General features: G+C 37.5%; 1 protein-coding gene across 5 annotated transcripts in view; it reads right to left on the bottom strand.

Moving 5' to 3' along the window:
- Positions 1-20,201, bottom strand: part of TBC1D31 (TBC1 domain family member 31) — a 61,058-nt gene that overhangs the window by 24,924 nt on the left and 15,933 nt on the right. For 3 of the 5 annotated variants that reach the window (XM_061171337.1, XM_061171338.1, XM_061171339.1), the window contains 7 exons: positions 17,845-17,996; positions 14,576-14,735; positions 11,742-11,942; positions 6,644-6,820; positions 2,234-2,313; positions 2,009-2,155; positions 1,538-1,671 (listed from right to left, as the gene is read on the bottom strand). In XM_061171337.1, coding sequence (XP_061027320.1) covers positions 1,538-1,671; positions 2,009-2,155; positions 2,234-2,313; positions 6,644-6,820; positions 11,742-11,942; positions 14,576-14,735; positions 17,845-17,996 — 1,051 coding nt within the window. The remainder of the gene's footprint in view (positions 1-1,537; positions 1,672-2,008; positions 2,156-2,233; positions 2,314-6,643; positions 6,821-11,741; positions 11,943-14,575; positions 14,736-17,844; positions 17,997-20,201) is intronic. The other 2 variants (XM_061171340.1, XM_061171341.1) reach the window with 1 other exon arrangement.

Raw genomic sequence — 20,201 nt, 5'->3', positions numbered from 1 at the left:
TCATGGGCTCAGTAGCTCATTTGTACATCTTCTTTGGAGAAACATCCATTCAAGCCCTTGCCCATTTTTAAATTGGATTGTTCATCTTTTGTTCTTGTTTCTTTTCCTTTTAAAACTCTTAGTGTTATTGACAGGGTAAACTAGTACAACCCTTCAGTGGAATCAATTAGAATATTCATATTTTATGACCTAATGATACCAATTCTGGGACTCTAACCAAAAGAAATTATTATAAATTTATGAATGTGAAGCTAGTCACAACATTGTTACTTTTAATACATAAAAATTAGGAACAACCTAAATGTCCAACAATAAAACATTAAACTAGACCATGTACATTATAGAATATTACAATAAATAATAAAATGTTTACAAAGTGTATACAAATAAGATAAATGTATATATCATATGAAATAAAAGTAGTATAATTATAAAAATAAAAAACCCTAAAAGTCTAACAGTTGGGGGATACATTATGGTATAACTATAAGATGAAATTTATATAGGCAATAAATTATATATTTTAAGATATTTAATGATTTAGGGAAATGCTCTTATAAGAAATTCATTAATATATTATCAAGATTGTTTCTGAGGAAGAGGAATATTCATGGATTTTCTTTTCTTTTGTATATTTTCCTATATTTTCTCCAACGATTGGTAAAAACTTATTAAAGCAAATACAGCATAATAAAATGAACGAAAATCTGTAAAGAGAAGTGAACTAAAATATTCACAATATGTATGCTGGGATCCTTTTATTTCTACTTTTCAGAATTTTATTGTTATAGTTAAGTGCTTATCTCCTTTGTACAAGAAAAATACATACAAAAATGGTTATTTTTGTTAAACCAGTGTTGGTTTAATTTGGATCCAGTTTATTAACCACTTAGCTGATTTTACTAATATGAAAAAAAAATGACTCACTTTTTAGTGTAGATGATAATGATGAAGCAGTAACACAATGGGAGTACAGCTATAGGTTCTGAGTGCCTGGGTTCAAGTCCTTATTCTGTCATTAACCTAATCACGGAACTTAAGCTCTCTGTGCCTCAGTTTCCTCAACTATAAAAAGGGAATAATAATATATAACACCTACCTCACAAGATTGCTGTAAGGTTAAATGAGTTAATAAAGGCAAAACACTTAGGATGGTACCTGGTACACAGGAAGTTCTCATTAAATGTTAGCTATGGATGATGAGAACAGGGGTAACTGCCAACACCTGCCGCATTAGGCATCGTGTGCTAAATGCTTTACATACTTACTGCAGTCTTATGAATAATAACTGACTTTCAATAAGTGAAACATCTGCTTCCTTCTTACTAACAAAATCTAGCCTGTAACAGTATCTTCTAAAATGCAACCATCCAAACTTCATTGTAAGTAAAAAGGTTTATTTATGTGTAAATGTCCAAACTCTTCATTTTATGCTCTATGTCTGACTGTCTCACACTAGAATTGTTAAATGTTGCAAAGGTATCAGGAAAATGTATAAGTATCTACTCTTGGGTTCATTATTTACTTATTTACTTACTTAAAAGAGTAGCAACAACTTCAAAACAGATGAGCTGGTTGTTCTGGAATAATTTTACAAATGGAAATGCCAGAAGTGGAAGATACGGTGTGTCACTAAAGATGGCGGACCAGTGAGCTAATGCGGAGAGGGTTCTGTGAATAAAATAAGGGAAGACCAGAAAAGCTTGTTAAAATTTATTTGAATAAATACATTCACATGATGAAAAATGATACAGAACGTAAATTTGGTGAAATTTGGGTGTGTCTATTTTCCCATGATTAGACTGAGGTTATAAGTTTTTGGCAAGAATACCACAAAAGTGATGTGCAACACACTGATAGGATTTATTACTGGTGATTTTAAATTTGATTACTTGGTTAAGGAGGTGTCTGCTAAGTTTCTCTACTATGAAATCACTATTTTTCCATTTGTAATTAATAAATATCTTGGGGGAGATACACATTGCTGCAAAATACTGAACATACATACCTCTGTAATACTCTGAGTAGTTTCCTACTTTTGATGGGGTATTTCTTCTGAAGGTTGAGAAATGCCACATGAATACCTTTATCTATAAGGTTACTAAATGCAGTATGATTTTCAGGCAGCTGTAGCAGAGAGCGCCAAATGAACATTCTGAAATTAAAACATAATTTTAACCAAGAAAAATTGGGGGAATAAGATTGATTTAACATGCAAGAATTTAAATTTTACCTGTATTTCGTTGGATATTCACCATAGCTTTTTAATAAGGTTTGTAAACGCTTTTTGTTTAATCCATCTGAAAACTCATTCTGTAAAGAAAAAAAATAGTATCAATAAGTGACATAATCTTAAAACTGAAAAGGTAATCTAGTCCACAGTGGCTTTCCAACTTTGGAACACAGTACACAGTAAAAAATATTTTATATCAGGGGACTCTCCACACACACACACACACACACACACACACACACAATATCTTCTCTCTCTTGAGTATGCATATACACAGCAGATAAAGTTTATGACATATTTTTTTACCCTGTAATAGGGTTTGACAAACTTTTGCTGTCAAAGGTCAGAGAGTAAATATTTTAGGTTTTGTGGGTCAAGAGGCAGAATCAAGCATATTATGCAGGTACTTATATAACCATTTAAAATGCAATCATTTAAAAATGTAAAAATCATCCTTAGCTTGAGTAGCCAGATTGGGCCCATGGGCTGTCCTTTGTCAATCCCTGTAGCAAGAGCAATGCATTTGGATATTTTCTTCCTCTCTTGCTCCTTCCATCTCTTTTTTTTTTTTTTTCACTTTTAACTTTTAAGTCAATTTTTATCTTAATGGAAAAACTTTATGGAAGTTTTATAGATTAAAACTTAATGGAAAAATTTTATAGATTTTAGGATCATAAAGCCATTTTCATAGATTATCTCGTTTAAGCCTAACAACTATATGAAACAGATGAGACGTTTTGTCTTCCTTTCTTTGAGAAAATGGGAAGGTCAGAGAAGTTCAGCAACTTGCTCAAGATCACAAATCTGTTGAGTCTTGGCTCAAGACTCAAAGCCACATTTTCTTAGTTCAGTGCTCTTTTCACCATATAAGAAATAGGTAATCAAAGTGTAAGAGGGAGGTGAGGGACAGCCCAAGATGATGGTGAATGAAGATCCCCGTTTGAGAGCCATGTACCAGACATTAAGGGCAACTAGCCCAGACTGGAGCAATGCGATCCATAAAAGAGACACGTTCACTGCTGTCGTCACCAAGTCACCCGCTGCCATTGAAGTCTCTTTAAACAAAGGCCAGAATGCCCAGGTGGATTGGCCTGAGTTTCATCTGCTTTTGTCTTCACCATGAGCTGATGAAGTTCCTACTTCCCTTTCCATGTCCTGATGCCGCGATTAGCTGAGGACAGGCATTTCACCCACACAAGTGCTCTACTTTGACCTACTCCTTAGAACTGGCTACGGGTTTTTAGAAGCCGCCCACTCCCGGACATATTTCTGTAGGGCTTCCAACTTTGATCCAGACCAAGGGCTGCCAGATGCCCTGACCGTGGTGTCACTTTTACTTCCCAGAAGTCAATCATCACCATGCCCACTAGTTTTCCCAGAAAAGGCTCCTGTGAACTCTCAGGAAAGCTGAAGCCAGACCACGTCTCAGAAACACATTCAACTAATAGGGTCAATACTGCCCAATCTTTACACAGCTAGGTTTGTGCCTGCTACTTCGTTTTTTAAAACTAAACAGTATTTTGTTTAGGGCTACACTGTAGAGGCGATAAAACTATAAGGAAAGCCAAGGACATAATGCAAAAGTGAGGACAATGGTTACATCTATGGGACAGGGAGAGAAATGTGACTGGGGACAAGCACACAGGGGACTTCAGAGCTACTGGTAATACTCTATTTCTTCATGTGGATATGAACATGTCCAGAAAAGAGTTAACATGGCAGGTCTGCGACTGCTACCCTTAGAAAGGCCCACTTGAAGGCTGGCCCTTGTCTGGTGTCCAGATATGTGGATTTCGAGGAAGTTCCCACCATCTCCAGAACGAACAGGAGAGGCTCACTGTGCCTGAACTGTACACTGTGGTTTATGCTGAGCACCTGCTTTCCTTGTGGAGTCTGGAATTTTGAAAGGGTGCCTATAACCAGCCTCCAGTAAAAACCCTAGGCACTGAGTTTCTAATGAACTTCCCTGGTAGACAACACTTTACACATTCTTCTTTTGAGGGAAGTTTCACATTTTAAAACTGCTTATAGAAGAAAAGAGGTGGTTAAAATTAATGTGAAAAATACCAACAGTTGGTAAGAATATGAAGCAACTAGAACCCTCAAATACCTCTTGGTGGGAATATGGATTGTTTAAATCAACCACCTGGGAAACTATTTGACAGTATTTACTAAAGCTGAACATATGCATAGCCCGTATGCCAGTAATTCCATTCCTAGGTTTATACCCAACAGAAACATGTCCTTATGCTCATCAAAGATGCCTTAGAATGTTCAGAGCAGCACCGTTTCTAATAGCGAAAAAACTACAAAACTACCCAAATGCCTACCAATAGCAGAATGGATAAAGCATGGTTTATTCACACAACGGAATTCTATACAGCTGTGAGTGAATGGTTTACGACCACATGGATCTCTCCAACACACTGTTAAATGAAAGAAGCCAGAAACAAAAGAGTACCAACTCAATGATCCAATGAACATAAGTACAAAAAAGGCAGAACTAATCTACGGTGTTAAAAGGGAGGAGAGTAGTTATCCTTGGGGTAAGGGGGAAAGTGTCTGGAAGGGAGCAGCAGAGGGGCTTCTAGGGTGCTGGGAATGGTCCATATTTTGATCTGGGTGCTGATAACACAGGTGTATTCAGTCTGTAAAAATTTACTGAGCTGTGCATTTTCATGCATATGATTGATTAACTGTCAATAAAAAGTTTTGAAAGTCCTTGAAAGTGTTAGCAGGTTGTCTATTAATGTTGATATTTTCTTTCAATTCCAAAGCAATATATGCTCTTTGCAGAAAATTAATACAAAAAATATATATAAAGAAGAGAATAAAACTGACTGAAATAGGTAATTCTACTACTATCAAAATTTTTATGCACATGCTCTAACTTAAAAATTCTACTTCTACAGATACGTTTGTTCAAATGTTCTAGGAATATCCACTGCATCACAGATTGTATTAACAGAAGACTGACGATACAACCTAAATGCCAGTCAGCAGAGTCCTAGTGAGATAAATTAAGGTATATCCATAAATGCAATACTATGCAAATATTTTTAAACTGTTGTAGCACTACATGCACTAATATAAACAGATATTCAATCTGTTAAATGATAAGAGCAAGTTATAAAACAGTGCTATAGTATGATTCCATTTATGTAAAAAAATTTTTAAAAGGTAACAGACGCAGATATACATATGTTTATACACAGAAAACTTCTGAAAGGATAGCAACAATTATCTTTTCTTTAAATTTTATTTTATTTTATTGTTTTATTTTTGGCTGCGTTGGGTCTTTGTTGCTGTGCGTGGGCTTTCTCTAGTTGCAGTGAGCGGGGGCTACTCTTCGTTGCGGTGCGCGGGCTTCTCGTTGTGGTGGCTTCTCTTGTCATGGAGCACAGGCTTTAGGTGCACGGGCTTCAGTAGTTGTGGCACGTGGGCTCAGTAGTTGTGGCGCACGGGCTTAGCTGCTCCGCAGCATGTGGGATATTCCCAGACCAGGGCTCAAACCCGTGTCCCCTGCATTGCCAGGTGGATTCTTAACCACTGCGCCACCAGGGAAGTCCCATCAACAACTATTAACAATGGTCACCTCTGGGGAGTGCAATGAAGAGTGGGCTAGGGCCCAGGGAGGAAGAAAAGTATGCTTTTGTTCTTTTCCCTTTGCAACCTTCTATGCTAGCATTGTCTAACAGATAAGCAAGAGACAAATGTAATTTAAGTTTTCTTAAAAAATATAATTTAAGTTTCATGTTAAAAAAAGTCAAAAGCAGCAGGTAAAAATCAAATTTAATACATTTATTTAACCCAAGGTAATAAAAATATTATCATTTCAACATATAATTAGCATAAAATTATTAATTAATACGATATTGTACATTCTTTAGGGGTAGGAGATTAAGGGGTACAAACTACTATGTATAAAATAAAGAAGCTACAGGGATATATGGCACCGGGAATATAGCCAATATTTTATAATAACTTTAAGTGGAGTATAATCTATAAAAATACTGAATCACTATTTTGTACTAATATAATACTGTAAATCAACTACACTTCAATTTTAAAAAAGATATTTTACATTCTTTTGTTCATAATAAAATCTCAATATCTGCTGTGTATTTCACACATATACCACATCTCAAATCAGATTAGCCACATGTGACTACTGGCTAGCATATTGGACAGTGCAATTCTATACTGTTTTGACTTTTTAAAAAAAACCATAAACATGTATTAATTTTATATTAAAAAGTTTTAAAAGCATGTTATAATTTCAGTTGCAACTTACTTCTTTTCTATAATTTTCCTTTAATTCCTAAGAGAAGGAAGAATGATGATGGTCTAGAAATCATAAGACTTGTCTACAGCAGAGCCATGACAAACAGAAGTTTAATATAGTCTTACCTCTTTATTTTCAAAATTACCAGTCAGGTCTTGTTTTAATATTCTAGCTTGTATTTTGTTTTCCCTTGATTTTGCTGGCCGCTGTACTCTTCCTGATGTTACTTTCATCTTAAGATCACCAGAATTCACTTTCCTCTTAGGCAAATCTTCAATCACTTTCACTAAAGGGGGAGGTGGCTAAAACGGGGGGGAAATCCAGTGGTTATCCTTGGAAAATAGACCTGTTAACATATAATTTACAAAATGTATTTTGCTCAATTTAGTAATATGCCTTAATAGATATAATTATCCTTCAGGCAAAAAGTGTAAATAAAATGTCCAAGAATGTTTCCTTGTTGACTAACAAATCAAAGCAAATTTCTGCCAAATTCCTTTGAGGAACGTAATAAAGATCATGATTAACAACAATAAACAGAATTAGTTATTCCTTGAAAGCTGGCCTTAATCATACAGTATCAATCCATTTTTTACACCTGTATGATAAAGTGAGTAGTAAGGCGGTAATCTGCTGCAGAGAAGGCCCAGTTACACACAGGGCCCTCTAGAATGCTGAAAGAAGCACCCTAATATTCTTTGGGCTCAAGTGAAATTTCTTTGAGGGAAACTGTCACATGACTTTCCTCTGAAAGCACAGGACCCCTGCCTTGTCCTTGGTTACATTTTCTAATCTACATGGAGATGGCTGTCAGTCCCTGACTGCATCAACAGCTTCAGAGGCAGGGCAGAAAGCACGACTTAGATGCCAAACCCTCATTTTTATGCGGCTCATCAAACAGGAAAATAAGCCCCCAACAACTTCAATTTACTTAAGGTAAAATGATTCACTAAGACATTTTCTCTGTGAATAACACTCTCTTTGAAATAAAAAGATCTTCCTTGTTCAAAGAAAATAAGCAGATAAAATAGCTCCGGCTTTCTGAGTTCTAAATATGGTTCAAGTACAATGACTTTCACAGGGCGTTTTAAATGTTTGAGACCATTATTGCTGAATGTTCCCTTAGTAATTAGCCCAGATCCAGATCAAAGACAAGGTGGATTTGTGATTTTTAAATAATTTTTCTTGAAGCCAAAGTGCCAATTCCTTGCATATGAAAACAAGAACACAATATACCCCAAATGTCCAAATGAACATATTAGATTTCAGAAAAACAAATATTACACACATCACCCTGAATTCAAGCTGTCATGAAAGCCAGAACAGTGTGCTTCCATGATGATGTACAATGGAAATGAATCACCACTCTTCGGGAAAGCTCTTTGAAGCAGAAACCAAACTTTTCTGACCTCCTCCCCCTTCGTCCCCAAAAGAAATAAACAGAACAAAGCAAACATCTTGACTCTTTTTAAATAACAGACTATAAAAAGACTACTTTGAGGTTTCAAACAGAGATTTTTCTCACGTTGCCTTCAAAAGTTCAGGACTTCTGCTTTTGAAACCTGAAGCCTATTACAGGAGACCAAGAAAATATTCCCTATTGTCAACTGCAGTATGTACGACACATAACACTGTAAAATGTATAGAGCAGGTAATATACATGGCATTGATATTGCATTTTTATTTGTTTTAAAATTATTTTGAAAAGTATTTGAAGTTTTAACTGCATCTATAAGGGTTTTTTAATAGTGTTTTTCTAGGATACATTGGTATTTATCCACATCTAGAAAGAGTACAGGATAATACAAAATATAATAACAATAACTGACAAAAAAAGTACAATGACCACTTACTCTATGATTTAATTCTTTACCTATGAAATGTAATTAATAGTGGTCTGATTTCTGAATATTGCCCATCTTTAATATCCCTGAACTATCTTCTAACCTCAGTCCATTCTTCTATTTCTTTATTATAATATTTATTCTAGTGCCACATTTTTCATGGTTCTTCCATGAAGGAATCTCCCAGAAGTTGGAGCCTGAGATATGACCTGAATTGCCACACCTTAGGAGTGTTAAAACTTCAACACAGAAATAGGAATTAGCTTACTTATTATTAGCACAATACCAGAAATTCTCCAATGGCAAGAAAATAGGACTTGAAGGAATGAGACACGGGTAATAAGTTTTGCATAAACCTGGGCATTTTGTAGGCCTGGAATAGCACTGGTGGTGCTGGTAATGTGTCCAAAAAAAAAAATTTATCCTTCTTCTGTTATAAGCTAGATTTTCTGGTCAATATGACCTCAATTTGCTTAACAAATAACAGAGAGGAAGCCAATGACTCATGCTTACCTTGGTTTTTCTCAGATGTTTGTTTCTATTAATAACATTTATCTAGCTCTTATAAAATTCAGCTAGGCTAACAACTCTCATTAAGAATGAATAATGTGGGCTTCCCTGGTGGCACAGTGGTTAAGAATCCACCTGCCAATGCAGGGGACACAGGTTCGAGCCCTGGTCGGGGAAGATCCCACATGCCGCGGAGCAACTAAGCCCGTGCACCACAACTACTGAGCCTGTGCTCTAGAGGCCGCGAGCCACAACTACTGAAGCCTGTGCGCCTAGAGCCCGTGCTCCGCAACAAGAGAGGCCAATGCACCACAATGAAGAGTGGCCCCCGCTCACCGCAACTAGAGAAAGCCCACGTGCAGCAACAAAGACCCAATGCTGCCAAAAATAAATAAATAAAAATAAATTTAAAAAGTAAAAATAAAGACGCTCATTGACTGTACAGTGTTGATTCATTAGCATTGAACTCATGCCAACAGCACTGTAGCTCATTCCTGAATGAAGCTTATCTAACACACGTATGTTCTCCCTGAGACACCTCCCAGCCCTCTGGTGCTTAGGACACCAGACAGCACGTCAGCACTGTGCTTGGGGGACATTTTAAACAGCAAAATCACCAACAAAGGACTTCCCTGGTGGTGCAGTGGTTAAGAATCAGCCTGCCAATGCAGGGGACACGGGTTCAAGCCCTGGTCCGGGAAGATCCCACATGCCGCGGAGCAACTAAGCCCGTGCGCCACAACTACTGAGCCTGCGCTCTAGAACCCATGAGCGTAGAGGCCGTGCTCCACAACAAGAGAAGCCACCGCAGTGAGAAGCCCGTGCACTGCAACAAAGAGTAGCCCCCGCTCGCCGCAACTAGAGAAAGCCTGGGCAGCAACAAAGACCCAACGCAGTCAAAAAATAAATAATAAAAATAAAATAAATAATTAAAAAAAAAATCACCAACAAAAATCACAAGAATGTGAAAAATGTGGCACTAAATAGACCACGAGAAGGACACCTGTTCCCATGGAGAGCTGAAATAAGAAGGCCGAGTGCTGCCTTGTCTGACCTCGGGGGGGACCTGCATGAAGGCAACTCTAATTTCTTGCTGCTCTGCGCATGCAAATGTCTGTGAATATGCAGTGAGGACTGATTTTAGAGTTGCAGATAAATTTTCACCAACAGACAAACTCACAACTATAGAATCCGTGAATCATGTAGACTGACTGTATACATTTACACACACAGAACAAAAGACTGAGTAGGCATACATTTCAAAATCATCTAAGAATGGTGAGACTTACTGATCTATTTGCTTATCTATATCTTGATTTTTCTCTGTAATAAGAACTTCTTATCTGTCTAATTGGGAAAAAAAAAGGTAAAAAGGAGCAGGCACATAACAACAAGATTATCGTATTAAGAATAGAACACTTGGGCCTGCTAAGGACTAGCTGGGTGATTAGGTTGGGGCATGAGCTGCTCCCCACTGTAAAATGAAATGGTTAGACTAGGTGATCACCGAAGTCCCTCTCAGGGCTACTGTGATACAATTCCAGGCCTGGAAAGGCTCCCACAGAACAAATGGACTCGACAACGAGCTGGGGGAGTCTTAGATAACCATAAGAGAAGTGGGAAGTATATTTTAGATGAGGTGAGTAGTGTAATAACAGATGTAGAAATGAGCATGGTGTCTACGGGGGACAATGAGGGAAGCTGAAAGTATGGGGAAACACATTAGGGAGAGAAGACAAGATTAGAGAGGACTTTGAGAGCCAGGCAGAAGAGTCTGGACTCAATGCAACAGGCAAAAGGAAGGAAGCCACTAAAATAGCATTATTTTAGAAACGATGATGAAAGTATTATTTTAGAAAACTGTTATATTGGGACTTCCCTGGTGGCACAGTGGTTAAGAATCTGTCTGCCAATGCAGGGGACATGGGTTCGAGCCCTGGTCCGGGAAGATCCCACATGCCGCAGAGCAACTAAGCCCATGCGCCACAACTACTGAGCCTGCGCTCTAGAGACTGTGAGCCACAACTACTGAACCCGTGTGCCGCAACTATTGAAGCCCACGCACCTAAAGCCCGTGCTCCATGACAAGAGAAGCCACCGCGATGAGAAGCCCACACACTGCAAAGAAGAGTAGCCTCAGCTACTACTAGCTCTAGCCACAACTAGAGAAAGCCCGTGTACAGCAACAAAGACCCAATGCAGCCAAAAATAAATAAATAAAATAAATTAATTAATTAATTAAAAAAAGAAAAATGTTATATAAAAATGATTGAGAAAAACAAAAGAATTTAAAAAAAAGAAAAAAATAATTTAAAAAAACATAAAAGATGATTGATGGGCAGGAGCAGGCACTGAGGGCTCTGAGTTTTGGTATATTTGTTTAAATTACTGTTATTTGAGAGCAGCAAATGAGCACCGGTACCAGGATGGCCAATATGGAGACAGAACAGGTGGCACATACATAGACATCTCAGATTCAAGGACTACATGACTTAGTATTGACTAGATTTGGGAAATACAGGAATAGGAACAGTCATAGTGCTCCAAGGTGTCTAGCCTACAACCATGGGAAGAAAGAGACAGAAATGAAGAGACTGGAACTGAAGACCTCTTTTGGGAAGCAGATCAGAGGGGCACCTTGAATGGGACAAGGACTCCAAACAGATGCCTTTTGTGAAGACAGCAATTTAGGGATGGAGCATGGGTGAGAAAAATCTGGAGATGTGGCTTTGGGGCTAAGAGCAGAAACCATATCCAGAAAAATGGATAAGGTGCAAGGAGGTTAGAAACTTGTAACACAGTTTTTATTTTTGATGATACAGCATTTAAATCTTAAAAGAAAAAAGATATTGTTTACTTGATAACATACCTTATTTATTTCTTTTGTTAAAGTCTGAACTGAATATATGTTCAGACTTCCATTTTCCAAAATAGATGCAATGTACCGTCCATGGGGGCTAATTGCTGATGAACTAATTCCTTCGTCAAGGCTCCCAATTTCAAAGAGAAGTTTACAAGTCTGTATATTAACAAATCTCATAATGCCATCCTGACTGAGCACTCCAAGCACCTGAGTAGAGAGAAACAACATATGAGTTCCTAAAACACATTTAAGAGTCAAGTCTCAGATGTTAACTGGACTTATTATGCTGATCATTTCGCAATGTATACAAATACTGAATCATGTTGTACACATGAAACTAATATAATGTTCTATGTCAATTATACCTCAATTAAAAAAAGTCAAATGTCTGCAAGTCAAACTACACACATACACACGTGTGTATTTACATATGTTTTCTTTTCTTTGGTGGGGGAGGGAGGACAGTCAGAGGAGACTATACTCGCAGAGAGCCGTCATGTATTTTCAAATCCCTTATTATGGCTCAAGTAGATTCCCCCTGTTCAGGTCCAGATAAGCCTGGCTCTACCCAGAACCAGTAAGGAGCCCATCCTGGGAGACTACAGAAAGGTCACCTAAGAATCAGCCCTCCCCACAGGCAGGCACATCTCCACCAATCCCTCCAGAGGGAGTATAGATGATGGCAGCCCTTCACCTTGACTCCACACTGGCCGTCAGAAGCAAGGAAGGTGGAGGGCTTGTTTCTCTTCTCCATCCCCAGCCTGACCAGAGCTAACACCTGTCCTGCTGCCCCACACAAACCTGTGACTCCCGCGGTTGTAACTAGCATTTGGGTTGCGGAGAGAGAAGGTCTGTGAGCTGCAAGGGCAGTCGGGGTGCGGGTCGGAGGGAAGCTAGTCTTTCAAGGGGAAAAAAAATTAGCTGTAACTCATACAACTTAGAAATTAAAAACACACACTAAAAAAGCTTCAACACATGAAACAATAAACCCCTCTGCTGCCTTGTCCACATACAGGTTCTTTTTCCCAGGGCCACCACGTGATCTCGTGAAACGCCGATGTCCCCGTTACGTGAAAGACTATAGTCTGGAGGTGGTTGGAGGCAGTTTGAATGTGACAACCTAGAAAGCATGTTCTGGGGCTTCCCTGGTGGCGCAGTGGTTAAGAATCTGCCTGCCAATGCAGGGGACACGGGTTCGAGCCCTGGTCCGGGAAGATCCCACATGCCGCGGAGCAACTAGGTCCGTGCGCCACAACTACTGAGCCTGAGCTCTAGAGCCCGCCGAGCCACAACTACTGAGCCCGTGTGCCACAACTACTGAAGCCCACGTACCTAGAGCCTGTGCTCCACAACAAGAGAAGCCACCGCAATGAGAAGCCCGTGCACCACAACAAAGAGTAGCCCCTGTTCACTACAACTAGAGAAAGCCCACGCACAGCAACGAAGACCCAACGCAGCCAAAAATAAATTTATTAAGAAAAATAAAAAATAAATAAATAAACAGCATGTTCTTCTCTGGGTCAGATGGTAGGAAACCCTCTTATTCACAGTTGACGCAACCTCTCTGGAAGGCAATTTGGCAAGATATATCAAAATTACAGATGCACCTAACCCTGGTACCACTATTTTAACTCCGGGATTTTATCCTACAGACAGGATGTGTAAAATGACATGTGCAAAAGTTATGTATATTAAGAAAAGGGACGTCCCTGGCGGTCTAGTGGTTAAGACTCCGTGCTTCCAGTGCTTCCACCGCAGGGGGCGCGGGTTCGATCCCTGGTCGGGGAACTAAGAACCCACATGCTGCATGGCTCGGCCAAAAAATAAATTAAAAAAACAAAAAACAAACAAGCAAACAAAAATGTTATTCAGTGCAGCATCATTTGTAACAGAAAAGGACTGAAAACAGGTTAAGTGCCCAATAATAAAGGACTGGTTATAAAAACCTATACACCTGTAAAAAAGAATGAAGTTCTGTACTGATATAGGAAAATCGTCAAGATAAACTAAGTTAAGAAAAAACAAGGTAAAAAAAAATGGGAAAAACATAAGATTATATAACAGCAGTGGATTAAGGAGAGTGAATAACTGGGCAAATGGGAGAAAAGAATAAGACTTCACTTTATGCCTTTTTATATTTTTTTATGTTTTCAACCATGTGAAAGCATTATCTACTCAAAAAACTTAAAAATAGATAGATACACACATATATTATACATAAATACAGAAAACACACACATACACACACACACAATTTGTTAATGTGCAAGACCCAGGATAATTTAAGATAAGAAAGTTAAGGTTCAACTACTCGACTATTAAAGAGAAAAAAGGCGTGTGGCGGGGGGAGCACTTTGTAAACGAAGGCAAGATAGAAAGAAAAGACATCTCATAGGATTGAGGCAGCCAGCTATGGAACACAGTGTAACAAAGTGAGAACATTTCAGTGCTAGTCCTACCTTTAATCCTTATAATTAAAGGAGTGTTGACAAGTCACTTTGTGTTTCTAAGCTTCAGCCTCACAATCTGTATAATGGTGAGAATACCTTCCCTGCCTACACTCAATGAATTCTTTAAGGATCAAATAAAAAACAGCATGCTTAATCACCCTGTAAACCATAAAGTATGACATAAAGTATACTGATTTTAGAAAAAGGGCAAGTTATCAGTAATATACAGAACCTAAGATTTTTTCAGTTTTAGACTCTTTACAAGTTATCAGCAATTTCAAAACCTTGTAACAATCAGGCTACAAGTTAAATAAGAGAACTAACATAGTGTGAAAATTGATAACGATCTTTCCAAAAAAGTACAATGTTACTAACATTTATGTTACTAACCTGATTAGAACCAGCATCAAAACTATCAGGAAGAAATTCTAGATGGCGAATGGCTCGAACTTTGGTGGGCATCTGGATAATTCTAAATAGCTGTTTGGCTTCCAAGCACCACAAATGAAGATGATTCGATTTGCCCCCAGCAGCCAGGATTCGGCCATCTCTATATTTTAAAAAGGTGAGAAAGTAAGACTAGATGCATTATTTATAGCAGCACTGTCCAATCTGATCCAATATGATGATAGAAATGTTCTGTATCTATGCTGTCCAATGTAGTCACTACTAGCCACATGTGATTATTGAGAACTAAAATGTGGCTAGTGCTTCTGAGGAAATTAATTCTTGATTTTATTTAATTTTTATTAATTTAAATAGTCCCAGGTATCCAGTGGCTACCATATAGGAAAACTCAGGTTTATAGTAGATTTTTTTTTTCTTTTTTTTTTTACCTATTGTGCTAAGATACCAGCTTAACAAATATCTGTTTGATGACTTGACTGGGAGTTTCTGAGTAACATTTATATTTTATAGCATAATCTCAAAGTCACTTACTACTAACCAACTTTCTGTATTTCACATACGACTGTACTGAATTGATAACAGCATTGCTATATGAAAAACCAAAAAGCCCAAACTTTTTTCCTGCCAAAGAAAGCTACTTTATGTTTAAAAGGTACAAAAAGAATAAGCTGTACTGATTTGCAAGGTTGTTGCTCATTCATTCACGAAGGATTATAAAGTGTCTACTACAAGCTAGGTTTCACTCCAGGTGCCAGGGACACAGTGGTGAACAAGAAGACAGGTAAGATCCCTGCTCTCAGGGGATTTTCAGTCTAGAGGAAGGTAAAGAAACAAATAAATGAACTTGATATCAGCTGTCAAGTTCTTTAAAGAACTCTAAAACAAGGTAATGTTACAGAGCTGGGAAAGGAGGATGATCTACTACATGAATGATGTGAATGGGCCAGTCATAGGGTGACTTGGAGAAAGAATTCCATGCTGGTCAGTATTCCTGACTAGCCAGAACAAAAATGTTGAGATAGATGTAAATAACAAAGAGAAGCCACACTCAAGTGTGGCTGGAACACAGTAAGGGGAAATAAGATGAGAAAAGAGAGGGAGGCCTAGACCAGAGGACAAAAGATCTCAGGGACATGGCAGGGAGTTGGATTTTCTAAGAGCAGTGGAAAGCCTTTTACGGGAGTTCAATAGGGAAATGACATGATCTGACTTAATGATTTGAGAAGACCACTCTATCTGCTTTGTAGACACTGACTTTAGGAAATGAGACTGAAAACAGGTAGACCAAATAAGGGAGCTATTACCGTAGCCTGAAAAAGACTACGATAGCTTGGACTGGGGTAATAGCTGTAGCAATGGACAAAAGAAAGTAGACCAATTCAAGATACAGTTTGGTAGAGTTGATGGGATTTACTGATAACTCAGAAGAAGAGGGTGAGAGAAAGAGAGGAAATAACATCCATTAATATCTGGAAACAATGACCAACCCAGCCACAATGAGAACCTAGCATCCAGATTGTCAATATATCATTTCCCACAAAAATAAACCCACACCCTTTAGAGAAATGGCTGATTCCAGGTTTGGGACAGGAAATATACAAGATAAGACTGGAACATCTTGTTGGACCAGAAAGAATGAGAAATATCACAGACAACTGGGGTTGTATCAAAAGGGTTCGTTCAAAGCCGACCTGAAGAGGATCCCACTGGTCAAAGATGAGAGTACTGGAGCATCACTAAGAATAATAACTTTAATGGGTCAAATCATGTCAACTGTGTTTAAGTCCATGAGCTTACAAAGATTAAAGACAAAAAACTTCATCGGCCACCTTTGAAGATGCCAATAAACCAAGCCATTATTTTGGTGAAAAAAATTTTTTTTTAAAAAATAGGAAGAGGGCTTCCCTGGTGGTGCAGTGGTTGAGAGTCTGCCTGCCAATGCAGGGGACACGGGTTTGAGCCCTGGTCTGGGAGGATCCCACATGCCGTGGAGCAGCTAGGCCCGTGAGCCACAACTACTGAGCCTGCGCATCTGGAGCCTGTGCTCTGCAACAAGAGAGGCCGCGATAGTGAGAGGCCCGTGCACCGCGATGAAGAGTGGCCCCCGCTTGCCGCAACTAGAGAGAGCCCTTGCACAGAAATGAAGACTCAACACAGCCAAAAATAAATAAATAAATAAATAATTAAAAAAAAAAAATAGGAAGAAATCCAGCATTTATCCTGCCTTTCCTTTACAAACTGTACAGTAAAGTAACCAAAGAGTTGAGAGGCAGTTTCTTCCTTTTTTTTTTTTTAATTTTTATTGGGAGTATAGTTGATGAGAGGAAGTTTCTTTCTATAGAAGGTTTTGGTTAATAAGGGAGAAGGAAAGACAGAATTAGAATAGCACCATTTGCTAACCTCCAATGCAACACACGATATCTAGGTAATGATGATCAATGGCCACTAATATCATAAGAGAAAGAGTTCTGTGTTTCTCTTGATGAAGGTATACAAACCGCCTACAATGTCTTCTTGCCCCCAAATCAAACCAGATCAAGATCAAGCCTCCAATTTATAGGAAATATAGGTGTAACCAGTTTATAGTAAATATAGATGAGAGAAGACCATATTAAACAGCATCACAGGGATGCAAAGAGCAAAATCCAGAATATAGAAAACTACAGGACAAATGACCAGTTCTTTAACAAATAAACTGCAAGGAAAATATAAAAAGAGAGATATACCAACCGAGGCAATGTGTGAACCTTATTTTGTTCCTGACTTGAACAAACAAACCATAAAAAACAATTATTAGGCAAATCAGGGAAATATGAATAACTAGATATATGATAATATTAAATTATGAATTTTTAAAAGTCTGATGATAGTACCATGGTTATGTTTCAAAAAGGGTCCTATCCTTTACAGATACACGCTGAAATACTCATGCATGAAATGATACACTTGGGCTTTGCTTTATGATGGTGCAGTAGAGAAATGGTAGGTAGAGTAATAGACAAAATAGGAGTGGCTATTAGTTAATGTTTATTATGGCTAATGAGAGTACTAGCCTTGAGATTTCATGTACTTTTATATTTTTGTGTACATTTTCCACAATAAGTAAAAAACTTATTACCATATCTTAGATCATATCTAAGTTTGAAGGAAACTTTTGCTCATAGGACAATAAAATACTGAATGAAAATTTATAAAATTTCCCTGGAAGTTAAATTTCATAAAAATCCTCAGTGTCTTAAAGAGGACATTACCTGGTCACAGCAAACACTTTGTATAATATACTAGAGCTTTCAGGTGGAGCTGGCAATTGATATTTGCAAACAAGAGTATCACATTCCCAGGCAAAGATGGAATTATCTTTAAAACAGCTGAGGATGGTATTACTTAATGGTAGAAAGAAAACCTAAAGAGGGAGAAAAAAAGTTATTGTTCATATAAGGATCATATAGTCCTCTTTAAATTTAAAATTTACAAGTAGTTAATTTTTCTGTCTTAAAATTATTTTTTCTTAAACTGGAGAAAAATACATTTACAACACATGACGGGAGAAAACTGATATTTTTACGTACTATTATAAACTAAAAAGAAAAGGTAAACTCCTTTAAACAAAAAACAGGTGACTATAATGACTAGGCTATTCATAAAATACTAGGTAACAATTTAAAATATTTAACCTTATAAAAGATTCAAATGAAAAGAAGATACCATTTTATGTGTATCAAATTTATTTTAAAATAATGCACACACATATACATATACAGAAACTATACATATACTAACATACGTATTATATTTATAAGCTATATACTAAGATAAATACTATATTGAGTACTAACTACAGATAAGTGTTAAAAAATATTAAATGTTGGTGAAAGTATAGATAAAGGCACTGTCATACACTACTGCTGGTAGTAAAAACTGGTTAAAGATACTGTCTAACAGCTCAACAACCTTAAAAATCTCTCTCTTCTGAACTAGTCAATCTGCTTCTAAGGGTTAATCCTTTGGGAAAAAAATCAGCAAAATGCTTTAAGATAAGTGTGTATAAATGTTTGCTAAGCATTATTTGTAAAAGTAAAAAGTTGAAAACAAATACATGATATTTTATTAGATTCAATTTATTTAATGGACAGCTGAGACTGAAATTGGTAATGAAGTTGAAAATACCATTTTATTCTCCTACTTTCTATTTTTCTATTACATAAGCAGTAAGCAATGCTTACTTTTGATAATATAAAATTTTTATTAAAGTTGACCAATATTTTCTCGTAAGAGTTTCAATGGCCTCAAATATAATTTTGTGTGTCATCTGTGTAAAACACACAAAGTGAGGTAGGAAAGGAAGCAAAGAAGGAAAGAAAATGAAAAAAATTCAGTGTCCTAAGGACAAATATTCCTTCCTATCCTCTCAAAATACAGGGCTGGCCAAAAAGTTCGTTCGGTTTTAAGTAAAAATAAAAGACACATTTTTCATTTTCACCAAGAACTTTATTGAACAACATATTCATTAACCAAATGAACTTTCTGGCCAACCCAATAAAACCCCAGAAAGAGCTTGAGACATTTCACATGGTTTGATCATTAGTTACAGCTCTAGCTATTTATTCATTTTTTCCCTTATTTTTTCCTCAATATAGCTTTGGTCTTATATTTCACTCCTCTTTTGAATTACAGATTCTAATTTCTTTATACATATGCCTGCCCACAGGAAATCGACCCAGAGACTCTATGCATGGGACCCCAAACACTGTGGACAAAATTAAGCGAGAGATGTGTCATCCTTCACAGCTGCCTTGGGATGAAGACCCTTGGTCGGTTTCTGAGAGGGCAGAGGTCTTGTCTATCTTGTTTATTTTTGTGTAGTCAGTGCTGAGCACAATGACAAGAACGTAGTAAAGGTGCTCAACAGTATTTGTTGAATAAATGAATGAATGAACCTTTTTCTGAGTTGTACAGTATATGTATGTCCATCTTTAACAGTTAATGCTGAGTTCCTGGTATTTATTCTTTCCCATCCAGACCAGCCTTCTTAACTGCATTATAGCTTATTGTAACACTTTACATTTGAACGTATCTTGCTGTTTCTACTGGTGTGTCTTTACAAGCTTTATTATTTTTAAAATATGTGATTTTCTGTGTTGGCGAGAGAGAGGGGCAGGGACTCACAGAGGAGGCAGGGCACCTTTAAGGATTTGTTACCTCTTATTCCGACCCCTGATCTATCACACACCTTCACAATTTTACTGGCGTCAGAGGGAGTGCTACATTCCCTGGGGATGAAGTGTTCAGCGTCTATAGCACTGGATTGGAGTGTCTCTGAGTATTCAGAATCTGGATATAACCATCATCACAGTAACGAGAGAGAGCTGTCCTGGGGAAAAGCAGCATCAACACGCATCTACCATGGCTTTCCCCAGTGTTACAAAAATAACGGGTCAATAAGGCATCTACATGAAATACCGTAGCCTTGCAACGAATTTGTGTTATTGTCACCCAGCCTATTTCATACATATAATTAGGAAATGATTCTAATAGTTAACGACATTATTGTAAGAATTTTAGGGAATTGTAGATATATATATATTTACATATATACTAGTATCTGTTT

This window comes from Eubalaena glacialis, chromosome 17 (genome assembly GCF_028564815.1).
Source record: "Eubalaena glacialis isolate mEubGla1 chromosome 17, mEubGla1.1.hap2.+ XY, whole genome shotgun sequence".
NCBI classification, from domain to species: Eukaryota; Metazoa; Chordata; class Mammalia; order Artiodactyla; family Balaenidae; genus Eubalaena; species Eubalaena glacialis.
Note: the sequence above shows the minus strand (reverse complement) of the source record. Positions and strands in the feature narration are given on the sequence as shown.